This window comes from Doryrhamphus excisus, chromosome 17, assembly GCF_030265055.1.
Source record: "Doryrhamphus excisus isolate RoL2022-K1 chromosome 17, RoL_Dexc_1.0, whole genome shotgun sequence".
NCBI classification, from domain to species: domain Eukaryota; kingdom Metazoa; phylum Chordata; class Actinopteri; order Syngnathiformes; family Syngnathidae; genus Doryrhamphus; species Doryrhamphus excisus.
In genome coordinates, this window is record NC_080482.1 from 12,127,725 (window position 1) to 12,148,927 (window position 21,203).

At 42.4% G+C, this 21,203-nt stretch overlaps 3 protein-coding genes across 8 annotated transcripts in view; 1 reads left to right on the forward strand and 2 right to left on the reverse strand.

Moving 5' to 3' along the window:
* Nucleotides 1–173: 173 nt before the first annotated feature.
* LOC131105206 (CD209 antigen-like protein 2) lies at nucleotides 174–5,826 on the reverse strand. Of its 2 annotated transcripts, none has more exons than XM_058053087.1 (8): nucleotides 5,682–5,826; nucleotides 4,408–4,499; nucleotides 2,824–2,887; nucleotides 2,559–2,738; nucleotides 1,051–1,272; nucleotides 818–981; nucleotides 635–747; nucleotides 174–556 (listed from the first exon to the last, which is right to left on the reverse strand). In XM_058053087.1, exons 2-8 carry the CDS (start codon nucleotides 4,459–4,461, stop codon nucleotides 430–432), a joined length of 924 nt encoding a protein of 307 aa, XP_057909070.1. In that variant the 5' UTR covers nucleotides 4,462–4,499; nucleotides 5,682–5,826; the 3' UTR covers nucleotides 174–429. The 2 variants fall into 2 exon arrangements, with proteins under 2 accessions (XP_057909070.1, XP_057909069.1); XM_058053086.1 differs by having other exon boundaries at nucleotides 202–556; nucleotides 2,824–2,892.
* Nucleotides 5,827–6,234: 408 nt separating this feature from the next.
* On the forward strand, nucleotides 6,235–14,811 carry nes (nestin). Its single transcript, XM_058054008.1, has 4 exons — nucleotides 6,235–7,158; nucleotides 7,523–7,647; nucleotides 9,701–9,774; nucleotides 10,902–14,811. The coding sequence occupies exons 1-4, from the start codon at nucleotides 6,313–6,315 to the stop codon at nucleotides 13,580–13,582; spliced, it is 3,726 nt and encodes a 1,241-aa protein (XP_057909991.1). The 5' UTR covers nucleotides 6,235–6,312; the 3' UTR covers nucleotides 13,583–14,811.
* Nucleotides 14,812–17,963: 3,152 nt separating this feature from the next.
* Nucleotides 17,964–21,203, reverse strand: part of mef2d (myocyte enhancer factor 2d) — a 97,211-nt gene continuing 93,971 nt past the window's right edge. For all 5 annotated transcript variants that reach the window (XM_058053755.1, XM_058053756.1, XM_058053754.1 and 2 more), the window contains one exon: nucleotides 17,964–21,198. In XM_058053755.1, coding sequence (XP_057909738.1) covers nucleotides 20,766–21,198 — 433 coding nt within the window. In that variant the 3' untranslated portion in view covers nucleotides 17,964–20,765. The remainder of the gene's footprint in view (nucleotides 21,199–21,203) is intronic.

Here is a 21,203-nt window from a genome sequence, read left to right on the forward strand (position 1 = left end):
GATGACAGGTGACGTAAATGTAACGTTCAATTCTAGTAGGAAATTCCTACTGTACTTATCGTTCCTACTAGGAATAATTCATTCGTGAAGTCAGTGTAGAGCCCGTTCAGGAAAATTTCGAATTTACGTTGTCATTTGGACAATAAAAATGTAGGCCATGCTTCAGCTTGACAAAAATATAGTTACTGACTTCTTGGAGGCAGTACAAGTGACAAAGAAGACAAACGACAACACGTTTGGCTGAACTTTAATTGTGCATAGTGAATGAAAAGGTAAACAATCGGTGCCCCCTGTGGTCCACAAGCCTGCATATATCAGAAGACATTGTTTTTTCTCTTCTTGTCCTCATTAGGGTCACAGGTGAGTTTGATGTTGTATTTCATTTTTATATTATATTATATTTTTATGTTACAAGTGTGGCAGCAGCATCTAAAGGGATAAGGCTGTCTTCTTGCAGATCCATCGTTGTGTTGTAGAGCATCCTACAGCCTTCAATCTGTCAGACGTGACAGAAATCGCACAAGCATCTCCAGAGTCGTAACCCTTTGGTTTCCATCTGAGGGCAAAGGATGTTGATGATACACATGACGACTTAACACTTGCAGAGAGTGTTGTGAGGAGTATGTCGTTTTACCTTATAGTGGCGTCACTGCCGTTGGCCCACTTCCATTTATCGTCCTCCACTCTCAGGCCGACCCAGTAGCCCAAAGTACCCTGACTATCCCAACTATTATTGCTAATGAATTTCTGAATCACAAGAGAGACACAATCATTCAACAAGAATAAACAAGCTGATCAAAGACGAAAAGTTGTCTACCATGTGCTCTTGGTTTTCTATGACAGCCAGGTCAGAACTGGCATCATAGCAGCTCTGACGGGCACCTTCCCAAGTTTTCCGATTTTCGTTTTCCGCATTGTTGATGAGATAGCAGCTGGACTGAAAGTGTTTCCAACCATGTTCACATGCACGACATAGTCTTTCTGAAACCACCAACGCATGCTTTCATTCATACTGTCATCACCAGTGGACGTTATATGGCGGTAACATACCGCCATTTTCTTTTGGACAGAAGGTGTCGATGGCCCATTGAGCCCGACTGATGTTCAACATGGCCCACTCGGCCCTCATGATATTCAACTCTTGCATCAAAGTGTTCTTCTCTGTCTCCAGCTGCTCTGCCTTCATGTTGAGCTGCTTGATTTCAAGCGACAGATTGTAGACTTCTGATGTATAATTCTGCTTTTCCGCCCGCATGTATGAGACGTTGCTCACTGGGACACAACAGGCAGCTCTTCAGGGACCACAATGCTCAGAAACAATACAATTCAGTTAGCTAGAATACACAGGAAGAAATAAGTATTTGAACCCCTGCTGGTTTTGTATATTTACCCCTATTCACAGATAAGAAGAGTCCATAACAAACTAAATGTGCTGATTGTCAAAGTTCAAACCATGTGTGTTACTAGTACTTTTCCTGCTGACTGTGCTCCCAACTCCTCTGACATTGTTAACCAGCTCCTCCCTTGTCATTGTGGGCTGGGTGAGGGCAATGGACTCTTGCCTTGACTTCTCGTCAAGTTCTCGTTCAGAAAAAAAAATGTATCATGGGAACTAAGCCTGGGACAATAATACATTAATTAATTGCACAATAAATGAAAATAGAGTCAATCATTTTGCATGCAGGCGGGGAGAGGATTCACTCTGTGCATTAGTTTCAGCACCATAGAACAACGGCATGAACGGATTGATTCTGTCAGTCTTACAGTGGGAGGCTGGAGTGTGTAACATTGAGTGTAACGTCATAATTTTTTTTTCATTGTACTTGTATTGTCTTGTGACGCCCCCAGTGTGCAAGTCTGATAGCTCTTTGCTATTGCCCATGATGGCGGCAACATTTGAATAGAATAGATTGTTAGGTGTCTTTTATCCACATGATGAATTGGGATTAGGTGTATTTCCTAAATGAACAGGACAATTGTGTGTGTTTCATGGACATGTAACCAGCTGGTGGGGGTCAGAATGCTTGCTGGTTGCTAGGGGATCAAATACTTATATCACACAATTACATTCAAATGAATTAAAAACTTTTATGTAATGTTTTTCTCTGTTCTCTGTCTGCTACCATAAAAAACTATGTTCACACTTGGCAGACTAAGCAAAGTTAAGTGGTGAAATTACTCATAAAAGAAGTTAAAAGTTAAAGGAAAATATAGCATCCACGTCTAAACAAGAATGCAGAAGCTGAACAAGTCAGCATCGTCACCTGATGTCCTTCGCAGTCCAGATTTAGTACATTGTGTTTTCTTTTCTTGTGTGTATACCAGACATTTCACATTTAATTCATTTACACACTAATGTCGATCATCAAGATATGCTAGGCTGTGAAATATGTAAATGTTAAAGGGGACCTTTTATGCTCATTTTTCAGCCTTTTGTATAGAGTTGTGGACTCCTATAGAGCAGCTACACACAATAAATCACCACAGAAAGCTTTCTAGTTCTTCCAGAATCTGTAACAGTAGGATTGGCAAAGGAAGATGACTGCTTTGACACTCACAGTAGAAGTAGAAGGCCATGATGGCTAGCATCAGCGTGACGCACAGTAGCATCGTAAAACAAACCAACAGCTGACAGTGATGATGACTCCGGGCTGCCTTGAGATGCGGCACCAGTCCCACAGAGTCGTCTGCAGATTTGAAACTGTCCTCCACGCCCTGGTCGCTGGTGGACTGCTTCCCTTTTGTAAAAGCATGACATGATGATGTTTGACTTCTCGGAGGAAAGGAGAAATTCACAACCATAGAAGCAGAACCCCAACGTACCCTTTCCGTTGCCATGATGACCGTTTCCAACTTTAACCTCGTCGTACAGCGTTTCGTCTGCCTTCTGGGCTAGAATGACACAACCACATCATAGATTTGTCATTATAGGTCAGGGGACCTCAATTAGAATTGTCCAAGGCCAGAGTTTTACTAGGCCAGGACTACGAGTGCCCAGTGTCGGTTACAAGTCCAATCAATAGTGTCTTTTTTTATTATTATAAGACTTGACTGCACCATATTTGTTTAAATGGGTGAAGGAAGTACCGCATTAACTAACACTTCTCCTCTTAGACCATCGGTGTCCAAAGTGAGGCACGGGGGCCGTTTGCACACCATGGCTGGGTTTTTTTCTGGCCGGTGGCACATTTTAAAAATAGTATTTAACAAGAAATGTTTTTTTTTAAAAAAAGCCAAACAAAACAGTGAAAATTAAAAAATTAATTTTATAATTAATTTTACAAGTCAAAACTGAAAAGAAAAAAGTTGTAATCTAATGAGAAAATGTCCAGAACAATATTACGAGGAAATAAAATGTCATTTCAGTAGTTATTTTTAAGTTGTGATATGATGAGAAACACATAAAACAAAATAAAGATGTCATTTTGGAAAATTGGGTTGTGGAACAGTTATAATATTATGACAATAAAGCCACAATATTATGAGAAGAAATTATACAGAAAGAAAGTTGAAACAGTTGGAAACAAACAGCGGTAACTGTAAGTATTAGTTGAAAATATTAAGTTACAAATAAAGTTTCAATTTCACCAGAATAAACTTGTAACATTATGAGGAAAAATAATGTCTTTTTAATAGTTATTTTGTCTTAATATTATGAGAAACAAACTACAATTTTGTTTTTAAATTGGAATGTCATAATAGTCCTAATATTTGGAGAAGAAATGTTCAAAGATTATTTAAGAAGAATGGGGGCTAAAAAAGGGAAAAGAGTGAAGTTGATGCAAATAATAAGCTTTTTCACCTATATCACAAAGCTGTGATTATTATTTTTTTAAATATATATAACGTCTTAGCATATCTATGTGTTGCTTCACAAGATATCAAATGGCCCCTGGATTTCATTTTTTAGTATACAGAACTCTGTGTTCTACTGTCATAGATTTATTTATTTAAAAGCGTGTGCTTTTGTATACCGCTAGAGTGCCCTCTAAAATGGGCATGTATAACTAATTCATTAAACAATAAGCAGCGGTTCAACAAGCTAAGGAGATGTCATGTAATAATTCAGCCTTGATTTAAGGTTTCATGACAAAAGTGTTGTAATGTCATAGTTTAGTTTATTTCGTGCCTAACAAATGACACATTAAGATTAAGATTAAGATATGCCTTTATTCGTCCCTCAGCGGGGAAATTTGTATTAAGGCCCATATGTTCACTGTGCAGCAATGCGAAGGCGTAGAATGTCACATAAGAGCAGAGATTATAACCCTCTTGTAATTTAGTTTTCCTGATTAAAGCAATATTCTGAATATTCTGAAGTGTGCATTATTAACCTTAAACCACAGGTCAGATAATATGCCTACTAGTGTACATCAAGGACTTCCATAAAGATGTAAAGTGACGCACCTCTGGATGGTGGATGTTTGTCACTCCTAAAGACAACTGAGGCGTAGCTGACATCCGTCTCTGCCATCACTGCAGCTTGTGTTGATGTGTGACTGGAGGAGACAAGAAGACAGAGAAGAAGAAGAAGAGCAGCTGAATAAGGAGAAGTGTCTTCGTCTTGTGGCCAGTCAATTCTGACACCAACTTCTGCTTTTCAGCTTTTATACAGGTGTGAACAGACGGTGTTTGATGACAGCTGCAAATGTTTACCTTACACTTCATCTTTTTGTCAAACGGCCATGTTGGTTTTACATGCTGCACAGCAACAATGAGGCTACAGGTTCTACAGGTATTAAAGAGCTTGCATCATGTACAAGCTTGGTGTGGAAGAACTTGAACAGGCCCAACATCTGTGACCTCTGACCTCACTAATCGCCATACTCCAAAATCTTGTACAAAATCTGAGTTGAGCGCAAGCTGTCCCAATACTTTTGTCTACTGTATGCTTGCACATAATTTGGCAACATCCTCATTTAGACTTTTTGGGAAGTTTGACTTCCCCAATTTTGTGTTCCAACAATAAAATGCAAATCTGAGCCACTCTCGTGCAGTCTCAAAGGAGTACAAAAATCAAGATTAAGATATGCCTTTATTCGTCCCTCAGTCCCCTTTTTATCGTGGCCAATTGGTTACAGACTCAACTGTGATAAATTAATTTCCGCAAAGTTAGATTTCTTACTTGGAATGGAATATTTTCCTAGTTTGAACATAGAAAACCTGTTTACCACCTTCTAAACACAGGTTTAACACGGGTAGTCCCCTATAGTCACCTTTACACTCAAATAACCAATACACAGAATTAGCCATTTAACACATGAATAAGACTTGTGTTTGTGTGTATTGCTATAAATGTGTTCCGAGTGAAGAACCAACAGAAAGTAACACTGGGGGTTCAGAGTTGAGTTTCAGCTTTGTGTGGGTAACTGATTCTTACAATGAAAGCCTGTTGTTTTGGTGATTAAGTCTGGTCCTTGTCTGCCTCACCGAACATTACAGTAACATTACCGACTACACTGACACCTAGTGACCAGTGTAGAGTACACGTTATCAAATCCATCTTTTGAATACCTTATATTGGTGTTTTTGTTCATTTAGCCATTTTTATGCTTGTATTGCTTCATTTAGGCAAATAAATATGTGACATATGCTTGAATATGCATCACAATAGGGCATACACAATCACAACACAGCAATGTTTTGTAAAAATCGTGATAGAGTGAAACAGCAAAACTTACTATGACGCTTCTCCTTTTAAATGAAAAATTGCAACCACTCAACAAAACATGACCAGCAACATTTAGGTTTCCCCGTACAATGACAAGATTTGTGCCCCATGGAGGCAAGATGGCGACTATTAAGGGTGGTTACAGTAAGTAAGGAAGTGCACGAATTGACACCGTTTATTGTGTAATTACCACAAGTGGCACTAGAGAGCGCTGCTTGCATGCAATTTAATCGCAACTTGTCTATTTTTTTTCCTGTCATTGAATGATAAATGGCATATTTTAGTGAAATTAAAGTTGACATCCTACACTTGAATCACATCTTAATGGTATTATTTTGGATCCAATGTTGTGATGTATGAATATTATATGAACTCATATAAACACACTTCCACTGTCCAAGTACTTGGAGACCAAAGCGCTCCAACACTTTTCACAATGCTGTTGTTCTTCTCATGGCTCTCGTGCTTAGCAGTGAAAGAGTTAATGTAAGAAATGACCTCACCTCCTCTACTCCATCACTCCCTCCCCCTCCGGTCTCCTCCCCCTCCTCCTTCATTAGCTCCTGCTTGAGTGGACAGCGGCCACACAGGCCAAGCCACCCAGGAGCATCATTGTGTCAGGTCCAGTTGGAGGTTTTGTGATGTCCATCGCTGACATGGAGCTGCTCTCTACACATGGACACTTGCCACGGGGTCAACTGGCCCAGGAGAAGCACCAGATGCTAGACCTGAACCGACGCCTGGAGAGCTACCTGGGCCGGGTCAAATTCCTGGAGGAAGAGAACATGCTGCTCACCCAAGAGATCCAAGCCCTGCAGCGCAGCAATCACAGCACCTCAGTTAGGAAGAAGAGCATGCAGGAAGAACTCCGTCAGACCAGAGCAGAGCTGGACGCAGCCTGGAGGGACCGAGTCTGCACGGAGATGGAGGTCAACAAGCTGAGTGAGGAGCTGAAGGCTCTGGACCGGCACTGGCAGAGGGAAGCGCAGGCCCAAGCGGAGGCCAAGACCAAGCTGGAACTGAGTAGGAAGGAGCTGGAGGAGGAGCACCGGGCTCAAATGTGGCTCAGGCAGAAGATCAGCCAGCTGGAGGATGAAATGAGCCTCCTGGTTCAGACCCATCAGCAGGATGTGGCCCGCTTGGAAGGAACACTGAAACATTCCAGAGCGTCAGTACCACCACACTTTGCCCAGAGGGGAAACCCGACTTCTGACCTCCATCAGCTGGAGCAGGAGCTCTGCCATAGGGCCTCCAGAGCCTGGCAGGAGATGGCAGAAACCTATGAGGCTCAGTTAGTTGAGCTGGAGGAGTCCCTGAACCAGAACAGGGCACGCTTGAGCCAAGCGGACAGAGAGAAGAGCGAGAACCAGGCGAAGCTGCGAGCACTGGAGAGGGACATGGTCTCTGCTCGAGATGTTAGGATGCATCTGGAGAGGAGTGCTGACCAGCAAAGGGAGGAACACAGGCAGAACATCCACAAACTTCAGGTGAGGGTTGTCTCTCCTTGTCCATGTCCTTTTTCATCGACTTTCATCTGTAAGAAAAAAGTGGGAATCATGAACTGATTTAGAGTTGAACCAGCAGATGATCATGTCTTCTTTTTATGCTTCCATCCAACTTCCCGAAGAGAAAAGTGTCTTTATAGGGAGTTTATGAGTCATTCCCAGATGACCTCTTCCTCTTCAATGTGCATGTTCCCTTTTCTGGCTCAAGAGAAGCCGGTGAAACAATTGCGCTTCCCACGTTTGTTCCGGCCTGGCTGACTTCTGAATGTCTAACAAACAACCAGAATGGATCATCTAAGCTTCTCAAAGCTCATCTCACTTATTGCTGCACTTCTTGTTCCTGCAGGAGCACTGGGAGATCTTGGAGAAGGAGAAGGAAGATCTAGGCCAGCAACTTGATCTTCTGGTCCTGGAGAACCGAGGCCTGCTGCAACAGAAGATGTCTCTCAGCATTGAGGTTGCCACCTACAGGTAGAAACGTGCAGGACACTTTGTCATACAAAATATGTAAAAGAAACACTGATGGCGAAGTATCCTTGGGCAACATACCGAACCCCCAGTTGCTCCTGATGCTGCATCATCAGCAGGTAAATATGCTAACAGTGGAGGTGGAAAAGCGCAATACAAGTGAAATACCAGATCATTTACCAGATTCCATGGTACCTCAAAAGGTTGAATCCTTTGTTCCAGGCCCCTGGAATGAAAAAATATTTCCTTTAAAGAAAAAAAATGGGGATCATTTTAACATTTAAAAGTTCCACTGATCGGCACGGCGGTCTAGTGGTTAGCGTGCAGACCTCACAGCTAGGAGACCAGGGTTCAATTCCTCCCTCGGCCATCTCTGTGTGGAGTTTGCATGTTCTCCCCGTGCATGCGTGGGTTTTCCCCGGGTACTCCGGTTTCCTCCCACATTCCAAAAACATGCTAGGTTAATTGGTGACTCCAAATTGTCCATAGGTATGAATGTGAGTGTGAATGGTTGTTTGTCTATATGTGCCATGTGATTGGCTGGCCACCAGTCCAGAGTGTACTCCACCTCTCACCTGAAGACAGCTGGGATAGGCTCCAGCACCCCCGCGACCCTCATGATAAGCAGTAGAAATTGAATGAATGAATGTGTTTTATGAAGTAAATGTTGTATATTGTATATATTTATGTACATTTGAATTATACGTCAGTAACATTTACTCATGTAGGATCAGTAGATCACATTTTGAGAATACCAACCAAAGTCTCCTCATGAGTTTCCTGGTGGCCTGCCAGGCATGGCTACAGTTGGCTGATGACCTGCTCTGCTGTGACTAATGCATTGTGGGTAAACATTTAAATAGCTGTAGTTTATTTTAAACTTGTATTTGGCACTTGAATTATTTATTATTTGAGTGTTAGTTTGCTGTGTGATGATTTCAGCGTTCTCCGTAAAATGACATTGTGAGTGAATGACCTACTCCAAATTGTCCATAGGTATGAATGTGAGTGTGAATGGTTGTTTGTCTATATGTGCCTTGTGATTGGCTGGCCACCAGTCCAGGGTGTACCCCGCCTCACGCCCGAAGACAGCTGGGATAGGCTCCAGCACCCCCGCGACCCTCATGAGGAAAAAGCGGTCGAAAATGAATGAATGAATGAAGTTCCACTGATGATCCCAGCATGTCATTCTCATTGGTCTCTTTACAAGTAACTCGCAACTATCAGCTTGATTCAAAGATGGTGACCAAAGTGATATCTCAGCCAAGTTTGGTGCCAGTCGGCCCTCAATAAATAACCAGACTAAGTCTGTGAGGACTGCTCTACCAGAGGTTGATTCCTTGTTTCCCCCAATAGAGATGACATGCATCATGAGAAGATGCAACACTGTTCACGTGGTCCTGCCTGTCTACTGTGATCTAGATGTTTTAGTCCAAAGTGTGTTTGAGTCAGCTGACCCCCTCCAATGAAAGAAGATTCTGGCTGCAGCTGCTGGGACTAAAAGGTCACGTCCTTGAAACAGCAGCCAGTGACGAGTCCATTGTGGAGCGCCGCTTTCTCCTTCACATGACTCCCCACATTACTCAACCCCCCCTACACTGCCCACACCCCCTCGCCCCTCTTGGACATATTGACCCACTCTCTTCAGCAATTTATGAGTTGTGGGATGCTAGGATAACAGCAGCAAGGGTGGGAGGGGGAGAAGAAGTAGGAGGTGCACTTCAATGTCAATGAGACTGTGTCATTGGGAATAGATCATTATTAGTAGTACTGTATAAAATATATGAGTGATTAAAAATGTGGTGGAATGGAGGCTGGTCAACATGTGAATAGCGATGGTGGCATTAGTGCTGCATGGTCTGCTAATAATATCAGCTAGCATTGTGCGTGTGTGCGCAGATGGCCCATCAACAGCGGGGCCTTTCCCTTATTACCATAACAACAGTGCTGTGTTTCTTTCCTTCCTCCACTTAAAGACGCTCCGCTTCCTGCTACCAAGGTTTTTCATGGGCGAGCTGAACATCTGCGACTTTTTGTGTTTTTGTTTTTTTTGCAGTGCTTTGCTGGATGGCGAGGGCCTTCGAAGAGACATCACTCTGCAGAAACAGCCCAGAAATATTTCATTTAAAGGTATAAAAACATAATAAAGATTTGTTAAAGATTAGAGCAGCCACTTTACCTATTAAAAGAAAATAGTGGCGCACTGATCACTTATGGACAAGAAGACAAGGACAGCCAGCAGGAACAGGAAGTCAGATACTAAGAAAATTATATTAAATTAAAATCACCATAACAATAATTAAATTCAAACATATTAATTGTTTATATGGCACTCAGAACTAGAAATGCCCTAATTTTAACCCCAGAAATTTTTAGTAATTGTGTTCTTTTAGACAAACTGTAATCATGATCCTTTTAATTCTAATGACTAATATGCAATAGCGGTAAAATACAGTTTTTTTTAAATTGTCATTGATTTGCAAGGAGAGATCATGTGGTTCTATAGTCTTACAGTTAGACTTAAGTTCAGGTTACCAAATATGGTAGTTGTGCTAAAAATGACGACTTTCAAAATAAAATAATAAATAATAAATAATAAATAATAAATAATAAATAATAAATAATAAATAATAAATAATAAATAATAAATAATAAATAATAAATAATAAATAATAAATAATAAATAATAAATAATAAATAATAATAAATAATGTTAATAATAAAATTAAAAAAATAAAAAATAAAAAATAAAAAATAAAAAATAAAAAATAAAAAATAAAAAATAAAAAATAAAAAATAAAAAATAAAAAATAAAAAATAAAAAATAAAAAATAAAAAATAAAAAATAATGTTCAGGGCCAATAATGTAAGATCATCATATTCCATCTATTAGTATAACTAATAGAGCGTCATGTTTAGTAGTATTGATATTAGAGAGGATTGGGGGTCGTTGGGGGTGGTCGAGGCCTGATGTAATCCAAGAAGCACCGGAGAACATCCCTGAAGAACAATGAGCCACATGGCCTCACTTTCCAGTCAGAAAGGAAATGGACAATCAATAGCTTCCATTAGCGTGTGTCCTCCATGGAGAAGGTGGCTTTTAGCCCCAGTTCCTGAGCCATCACTCCTAGAGAGGATGTCAGCTGTCTGGACCAATGAATGGCCCAGAAGGGACACCCTCTATGGATAAGGTGGACCACTTGGTCAGAAAGCTCATATTTTTATGACAGTCACTGATCAGATCTTCTCCTCCACAGACACATCTTTGAAGGCTTTTCCAGAGAATTATCGCCGTCACACCACTCCCATCTCGTCTCCTCTCCACCGACCGCCAGCCGCATTTAATGCTACCAGGCTCTTGAGGTACAAGCCCGAAACCAACAGAGAACCTCAGAAGGAACCAGGAAAGCCTGACAAGGAGGATAAAACTACAACGGCAAAGCAAGAAATCCCGTATCCCAAAATACTACAGAATGGAGCAGTGGAAGAGTTCAGAGCGCAGGAAGTGGATGAGAAAGTGACCTACGCTGAGCCTCTTTCTCCTTCAGGAGAAGAGGATAAGCTTCCTGATGGAGACGTGTGTGAAGATGTTGTTTCTGTGGAGGAAAAAGCAGCTGTCAGCCTTAATCACCAGTCTTCATTGCCACCGGTCTCTAATGAAATCATTCAGCAACAAACCAGCAGCCAGGAACAGACATCAGACCTTCTGGGATTGACAGAGGAGACTTTCAGTTCCTCAGCAGAATGTGGTCAAAAAGAGACAACTGGTGTTCCGACTGAGGCGTTGGCGGAGGAAGTGTGTGCGAAATATCAGGAGGAAACGTCAAGTTCAGAAACAGAGGCCTTACTGGAAGCCACTCCAGAATCCAGGACAAGTAGCCCATCTTCCCAGTGTGATGATGCAGAGGAGATAAACATCTCCAAGAAGCACACTGATGAGATGAGGCAGGAAATAAGCTACTCCACCTCGGCAACAAATGAAATAGAAGCAGTGGACATGTTGTATACCGATGGAGAAGAGATGGACACGTGGGACAGTGTGATGGAAAAGAAGATCTATGTTGAGCCAAATGATCCAAAACCAGAGGCAGAATATGCAGAACCGGAGGAGAGCATCTCAGCAAGAAGGTCTGAGCCATGCAGAGAAGAAATGAAGGAGCAAGAAGACCACATTTCCAACCACCATGGAGAGCACTCTCAGTGTTCCAACAACCATGATGATGAGGATGAAGACTCACAAAACGTCTCGGTGTCCTGGAGGACCGAGTTAGAGAGTGACAGCTACGCTCTGGACAACACTCTGGCCGACACGCGTCCTCTAATCCGATACAAGAGTGATGAGACAGACGCCAACACTCAGGCATCACACGTAGAAGAGAGCGAGTCCAGTGATGGCGAGCAGGACCAGAAGACCGGAGACCCCGTTGCCTGGAGTGAGAGCAAGGCTAAGAACTTTGGAACTATGGAGGATCTTTGTGAGGAAGTGGAAGAGGAAGCAGTGGAGTGTGAGCAGGAATATGCCAGGCTGGACAACGCCACCTCAGAGGCCAGTGAGGTCATCTTGGATGAAGACGTTAGGAGCACACCTGTGGTCCCCGAAAATGTTCTCTATGATGAGGAGATCGATACGGACAGACTTGTGGAGCTGGAATTGGAAAACCTCTCCACAGATAGATATGCTTCCCACTTTGCTCAACACCTGGACAACTACAACCAGGTGGAGCTACCTGAGGATGATGAGAATGAAATGATGATGATGGAACAACATGTCGACCAAGTGAACACCTGCATGGAATCTAATGGGCAAGCAGAAAACAATGTGGACCTCAAGGACTTCACAAAGTTCCTGGAGGAGGAGAAGAACGAGGAGGACGAGGAGGAAGAGGAGGAAGAGGAAGATGACCAGGATGCTTCAGAGGATCCGGGAAGAATGGAGGAAGACTTTCACTTTAATGTTTCCATGGAAACACATGTGGATGAAATACAAGATCCCATCGCCTTTAGTGAGTTCCTCAACAGGACTGACATAGAAGAAGAAGATGTAGAAGAAGAAGAAATAGAAGAAGTAGAAGAAGAAAAAGTAGAAGAAATAGAAGAAGTAGTAGAAGTAGTAGAAGAAGTAGAAGACGTAGAAGAAGTAGAAAAAACAGAAGAAGTAGAAGTAGTAGAAGTAGTAGAAGACGTAGAAGAAGTAGAAGAAACAGAAGAAGTAGAAGTAGTAGAAGTAGTAGAAGAAGTAGAAGAAGTAGAAGAAACAGAAGAAGTAGAAGTAGTAGAAGTAGTAGAAGAAGTAGAAGAAGTAGAAGAAACAGAAGAAGTAGAAGTAGTAGAAGTAGTAGAAGAAGTAGAAGAGGGCAGAGAGGAGCCAGAGTCTGTCCTGGAAAAACTGCAAGATCTCATCTCTGCCGACGTACAAGCTACTTCATGTTTGTCTGCAGAGAGCCTCGTAGAAGACACTGCAGACTGTCTGGCAGCTGATTGGACAGTCTTGGAGAACCCCAGGGAGGACTTAGACATCCCAGCTCCGAAGGATGAAGAAGCACCATGTGAGGAATCTGTCCAGAGTCGTCCATGTGAGCAAGGAGGCGACAACGAGGGTGCTGCCATATATGAAAAGGAACCTGTAGAGATCTCTCCTGAAACAACACTCGAGGAGAACGTCATCTTCACCGTGGAAGACTCAGCAGAATTCCTCAAAACCAACGGCAAAGACAAGCACGACTTCTGGGCGTCGTCCGTGGAGGACGCCGCCACTTTCCGAGCAGATGACAACACGACTGAGGATGACAATATCATGACCTTCGATGGCAGGCTGGATTGGGGGAAGGCGGTCAACGGGAGCTCCGCCCATGGACACGCTCCTCAGAAAGAGGGGGGATTGGTCCATTCTGAGGAGTCGGAAGCTGAGGGTGGATTCTGGTCTTCTGGGGATGAGTAGTCTGAAGCAAAAGAATACAGCTGCTTTTAAAACACGTTTTAGAGGTCATAGCGCCCCCTTGTGTTCTTGTTAGCCTGACTATTTAGTTTGGTTTTTTTAGGGCAAAAATGTTGCTTTTTAAAAAACACGTCTGTGGAAATTCTCAGTCATCAAATCATGGTAATCCGAAAAAGTTGAATTTTCCTATTTGTTCTCTCGAAGACAGAGCAACCCTGAACATTCTCCCTTCCTTCATTTTCTACCACTTTTCCTCACGAGGGTGCTGGAGCCTATCCCAGCTGTCTTTGGGCGAGAGGCGGGGTACACCCTGGACCGGTGGCCAGCCAATCACAGGGCACATATAGACAAACAACCATTCACACTCACATTCATACCTATGGACAATTTGGAGTCACCAATTAACCTAGCATGTTTTTGGAATGTGGGAGGAAACCGGAGTACCCGGAGAAAACCCACGCATGCACGGGGAGAACATGCAAACTCCACACAGAGATGGCCGAGGGTGGAATTGAACCCTCGTCTCCTAGCTGTGAGGTCTGCGCGCTAACCACTCGACCGCCGTGCCGCCCCCCTTATTTGTGCCATCATCTATCATCTCGCATCTCTCCCCCAAAGATTGTCTCACTTGCCTGGAACAGTGACCACCGATGAGTTGTTTGGCCACCAGGCAGGCAAATCCAGGACGATCGTTCACCAACCACGCCTGGCAACAACCACAAACACCCCACTGTGACCCCCAGGGACATACATTTGAAAACGTCCAGTTGCCCCAATTCAACCTTTTTAAGACGTGTGGACAAATATCTAGTAAAGTTGACGTTAAAGCTCGCCTAAATAAGTCCAAGTTGTGCCTTGGAGCGCACCCTAGTGGTGCAAAGCACCAACGTGCCAATATCTTGACATAAGAGATATTACCACCTCTAGCCAACCTTGTACGTTTTTGCTTCCATGCTTATTGTCTTTCAGTGTTCTAGAAGGTCTGATGTTGAAGACTGATGTCTTGGAAGCTGTTATTGATCTCTGGCTAATCAGATTTCAACTCCTGTTGAGGTGATCAATACAGGCTGAGGAGGAGCAGCTGTTTATTGATCCTATTCATGATTCTATTTCATTTGTGTGTGCTGTTTTAATGTAAATCTTTTTTTTTTTTGCTTGATTGGACTGTTTATTCTGCAGTACATTTAACACTCCAATAAACTTTACAACTATACTCACGACTTACTTTACATTTTGCCTTATTTCCATAGTTATAGTACAGAGCATTTATTGGCATTTCATGGCACTTGAGTTGATTAAAATCTCTTCACTAAGCTTCCACTAATTGCTTCACGCCCAGCTGCCTGGCAAAACACGTCAATAGTTACTTAAAAGGAACTCATTATTGCAAGCAATCCATAATTTGTTTTTTAAGGCCATCTGTATTGATGTATTGTAGGTATTTATGTGTCCAATATAGCAAGAGAAGTTTTTCATATGTCAAATTGGAGTAAAAAGTAATCAAAAGTTGAAATGAAATGAAATAAATTAAAATATTAGCAGTGCAAATACTGTTATTTCTCAAATGATGAAAAAAATGATAATCAGAAAGCAACACAAACATCAAGAAAGTGTCAGTGAGGCCCTGGAGGGAGAAAGGTCCAAAAAAAGTGAACAATGTGTGACCTCGCCTCTTTGCCTTCCTGCCCTCTACCCCCCCCCCCCCCCCCCCCAATCAACATTCATCAGTCAGTTTGGCAAACAATTGTGACTTGCCTCCTTCTCTTCTTTGCTGCCTAAATTTATCCAGCGAGAGGAAGGAAAGGGATCAGTGTTTATGCTGGAATTTAACACGCCACTGTCCGTCACATACACTCACTTGAGTGGGTGCACTGTTAATATTACAAGTAAATATTACAAGTTCATTCTCATATAGTCTATTCTTAAGAAAGCTCTACTTGCTTTTTAAGAATGATTTTTAAAAAAACATCTTAAGTCGCTGACAGCTGAGCCCGCACTGTGAGCCGAATGTTCAGTGCAGCTTTTGAGGCAGAGGGAGTGAGATTTTACCAACGCCATACTGGCTGGCGTCAACGACTTGTTTAAATACTGTGCTGCTAGCAACTCAGTAGCTCATTCTTTGGCAGAAACCAATCACTAATTGTATAGGGGATCTTGAGGCACCTAACAAACCATCAGAAATTGCAGCAGGTCATTCATTCACTCACAATGTCATTTTACGGAGAGCGCTGAAATCATCACACAGCAAACTGACACTCAAATAATAAATATTTCAAGTGCCAAATACGAGTTTAACATAAACTACAGCTATTTAAATGTTTACCCACAATGCATTACTCCCAGCAGAGCAGGTCATTGGCCAACTGTAGCCATGCCTGGCAGGCCACCAGGAAACTCATGAGAAGACTTTGGTTGGTATTCTCAAAATGTGATCTGCTGATCCTACATAAGTAAATGTTACTGAAGTATAATTATTCAAAATCAATTTTCTACTGCTTATCACGAGGGTCGCGGGCACGCTGGAGCCTATCCCAGCAGTCTTTAGGTGAGAGGTGGGGTACAACCAATCACAGGGCACATATAGACAAACAACCGTTCACACTCACATTCATACCTATGGACAATTTGGAGTCATCAATTAACCTAGCATGTTTTTGGAATGTGGGAGGAAACCGGAGTACCCGGAGAAAACCCACGCAGTAGGTTTGACTGGACTTATGTTTTAGTAGAAACTCAGGGGCTCAGTTTTAAAATATGCACTACTGCACTTTCATGTCCAAAGACAGGATGACTCAAGTGTTCACTTAAAAAAACAAAACCCTGTTAAACCTGTTTCTATGTAGACGGTGATGTCTAACATAGAGACCTTGCAGTCAGTCTCCAACTGTTTCATCATGAGTTGTTTTAAAATAGATGAGGTTGCACGGCGGAGTGCAATGTGTTGCTGACAGCTGCAGATGACTTTGCTGATCCTCAGCGATGGACCATGTTCATCATCCATGGCAACACAACATGCAGCTATAAGCTCATCATTTCATATCATAACATTGTCTCTTTTCAATAAACAAGCTGTCTTCTATTGTTAACACTGTGATGTCAGGAATGTTTTTAATTATTTGGGCATTAATCATAGTTTACATTATGTTAAATGTGCAAATAGCTAGTTAGCTAGCTAGTTGTAGTCATGCTCACAAGGTAGCTCTGGTTGGTCTTGTTATTATAAAAATACAGTCTAGGTCAGGTGTTTCAAACTGGGTCTCAAAATTGAGTTTGAGACCCCTGGTGTGGGTGGTGCTATTGTTCACCACCCGATAAAGCATTCAAGGTGTAAAGGAAGATATTTAAGGGACTGTGAGACACATGAAAAGAAAAAAAAGAAGCTTGGTGGTCACTTTTGACTGCTCGCAGTGCAGATATCTATGCCTGAGGCAGCGTAGCTTTAACTTGATAATACAAATAAATGCGTGTGTGTGTGTGTGTAGCAGATACTGTGATCTAATTAGCGTGTGGAAATTAAATTACATGGCAGACGGCATGCCACGCCCACACACCTCGTTCAAACATTAATGTTTCAGTCAAGATGGCGAATGTTCACTAACAGCGTCCTGTTTAAAGTGTGTGTATCTGTGTGAGACATGAAACTTCCCACCACACCGGCGTGACTTATTAGAAGCCCCAGATGACTTCCTGTTTCTCACGGCTGCCAACAAAACAACAAGAATGAGTGGAGGACTCAGCGCCAAAAACTATCAAACACTGTTTTTACTTGTTTTCTTGTTTCATGGCGTGCCCGTGCCACGGTTGATAACTCTTCAGTAAGAAGAGCAGCTATTGGCTGTCCTCGACGTCGCGAGATGACATCATCTACTAATTTGCATATACTAATTTGCATTGGGATAACCTCGTAGGAGAGACAAAAAAGTGGGTAAAAACACATTAATTACGTTTAAAATTACAAATAAAGTTGGTCCTTGGTTTGCTAATGTAAAAGTAGCTATCACTTCCTCAAAATAAAATAATTGTAATATCGTATCTCTGCCAAGCCATCAAAACCATATGCTAGTTTACCACACAAGTTCTTCCGTCACATGTTCTGACAAACTGACTGGTAAATGACGAGCCCAATGGGGCTTGAGTGTAATGACTAGTAATATAAATGAAGATTCCTCACCTTTAATTCTAATCATTTATATTTCATGTTTTATTACATGTTCATTATTTATATACGTTCGGTATCTATTTTTCTCATTTTTATCAACATTCATTCATTCATTTTCTATCTCTTTTTCCTCAATTTATTTTAAATTTGTGACGTTCTACCAACGTCCATTTGTGGTCAAGCCGGGGCGCCATCTAGCGGTGGCAACGAGGCACTTCGCTCACATCCGCACACAAACAAAGCGACACAATTGTGTAGGTCAACTTGTCTATTTAATATATAAAATACGGTAAAACATACGCAAAAAAGGGAAAAGGGGGGCCAAGAGGGGACCATTGGATACTTTGGTACAATAACAAACACTTTTTTTTGTAAAAGCAGTATAGATTTTGTAATAACATATCAGTGCATACTTTTATTTATGAAAATATACACAAATTGTATATCATTCTCCAAAAACAACAAAAAAGTATCTTTACAACAAAAAAGCAGACTAGCCAAACACAATATATTAGCTATAATTTATTTTATACTTTTTTTCTTCATTTTTTAAATATTTGTGTGATGACATGTGTTGATATTACAATGTATTCCCTCCGTCCATGCATTGACATCGTTGTCTGCTCACAAATAACTTATTTAGACGTGGCACGCCCGCCCCCCCACCCCGCGACCTCCTCCGAGTGGAGACGTTTGTGCGTCGGACTTCAAGTCGCGGCATCGCAGCACGGTGGCGCTGAAACCGCTTAGCTCGTGACATTGGCTTTGTGTCGTAAAAATCGTGCAACATTAGAAACACGTTTAAACTTCTGAAATAACGAAAAAAAAAATCCCCCAGACAAAATATATGTATAGCATATCCTTAGATAATAAAATAACTTCCAAATGAAACTGAGCTACACAAAGAACCGCAGATTCTAAATGATGTTGACATAGCTGCGGTCATTATGATGATATTTATAATAATAATAATAACAACAATATCACTATACAAAACAGCACAAATTAACACTGGAAAGTGAGTGAGGCGTCGAAACATCATTGTACACCAGCAAGGAGTGCCATAAGTTTGTAGGGGCGGGCGCAAGCGTTTAAAATGATTGTCTTTTTTGTGGTTGCGGCGGCGCCCCCTTGTGGGCTAACTTGGAAACAAATGGCTGGAGGCGTCATGGTGGAGCCAAAACTCGCAGAATGGTACTTAAAATGAACGAACGTAAAAGTACGTAAATTGTATCGCCACTGGTACACATTATTCTAATAAATAGTTATAAAAACGTCCGCATGTTGCCATAACAAATGAAATAGATTACATGACTTTCAATACGAGTTCAATATTGGAATTGATATGTTTTTTTTATGAAGACGCTAATTAACGACTTTCTTTGCCTTAAAGGGGCATGTCGTTTGACGCTGATGATCAAGGGGGGGGGGCAAACCCCAACCCCAATCTGGACTGAAGGGGTCAGTAACTAAAAATGGAACTTTCTGATGAAGCTTCCTATGAGACTTTTGGTACTAGAAGAAAAACATACATTTGCACTTTTCATCACTAAAACCTTAAAAGTGTTGCCACGTCCAGCGAGTGTGTTTTGCTTTCATTCTAAGTGTGATGACCTTAAAAGTATAAAAATACCCGGACGGATCAAAGTTTGCATCGATTCCAGTGTGTGCGTTGTTCAAATGTGTTTGAATGGGACTGACTGATTCCAAATGAAAGATGGCGGTGAAGTCACACAATAAGAATTAGGAGGTAAGCAACACTGCCATCAAGTGGCACTGCCTACAAACTGCATCAACATTTCAGTCAGAGGTTTGTTGTATTAAATTGATCCGGATGACTGCTTCCTGAGAAACAACCATCCTGCTTGATTAAAATAAAATACCACTTCTTCAAAAATATACAGAATAAAATAACATTAGGTTATTCTGTCATATACCCGCAGCAAGTTTTTTTTTCAATAAAATGATGCTTTACTGTGTGTGACGTTTGTGGACACATTAAGTGAAGTATTACATTTCACCAATTAAAACCTGACCGGACATACAGGAGTTTGGAGAAAAGTGCAAATTTTGATTTTTTTTTCACAAGCCGACATGTAAAGTGTGTGTGTGTGTGTGTGTGTGTGTGTGGGGTGGCGGGGTGTTTTTAAGGTAAAGTGCGCTTTCTCATCAGTGAGTGAAAAATCTCCTTCCCTTTTCTGTCTAATAGCGCCCTCTGGTGGCTTGTCAACAAATGACACTTCTGTACACGCATAAATAATCATTAAAAAAAGGAGTTCCATTGAGAATCAGTTTGCTTCTTCTTCCTTCCAACCAAATACTGAGCTCATATGTACAATCTCTGTGGCGTGCACGTCATCTATTGTTATTATTATTATTATTAATAGTAGTATTATTAAAACGCTTCATCACACACGCAAAGCCACAACATTGTTTATGTACACGCCCCAACATGGTTCGGTTCACTAACATAAAGTCCAAACATGGAGTCAAGAACCTCAAAAACACACACACACACACACACACACACACTCCAAAAGATCTGCATGTGACACGACTGTGTGTTGTCGCAGCTCATCCCTGATTGAAAGAGCAAGCCAATCTTTCAGCGCAGCAACAAATCCAATCAGTACTTACATTTCCTTCTTAACTTGACTAAATTCTGGAGCTCATTGTTAACAAGAAAAACGGCGCGACTTAACAGGCGGCACTTCTGCCGTCCAAATGACATGACACGCAGATGCAACGCGGCATACGCAAGGCATGCTGGGAATTGTTTGTTCTGCCCTTCAGGGTTTCTACTCTTCATGATGTCCCAAATGTAGTCTGGTTCTGGTTGTGTTATGTCGCGGTGGCAAGGTCTGCGTGAGGAAACACAAGTGCACATGTTAGCATGCGTGTGTGTGCGTGTGTAGGGAGGTGTTAGGAGGGGCTGGTGTGTGTGTGTTGATGTGTGTGTGGAGCAGTGCACAGGCCAGTTCTCTTTTAGTCCGACCCGACCCGGCCCAGCTCGCAGTGTTCATCACTTTATGTGACCCAGGCGTCCAGCCTCATCCTCTTGACGTTGGCCCCGTCCTGGTCCTGGGGCTCGGCCGAGGCGGGCCGCAGAAGGACCATGGTGGGCTGCTGGAGGCTGCCGGCACCGGGCTGGTGGTGGAAATCCGGCCCGCCGCCCCCTCGCCCCTGGGCGGCGTCATCGCGGTCGCTGCCCTCGTACGAGCTGCCGTTGCTGCTCAGGCTGTCGACGGGTGAGCGGCCTTGACCTCCAGCTTCCTGGCGCAGAGTCGTGGGGTAGGTGATGGCGGCCCCACCCTGGACGTGCATTTGACCACCGCCGGCGCCCCCGGTGGAACTGGGAGTGCTGCGGTCCCGGTTGGGTGAGACGGGCTCAGACTTGATGTTGACATGAGGGTTGGTGTTGACGGTCAGTGCAGTGCCCTGAGGGAGAGGAGCCATCGGCCTGCA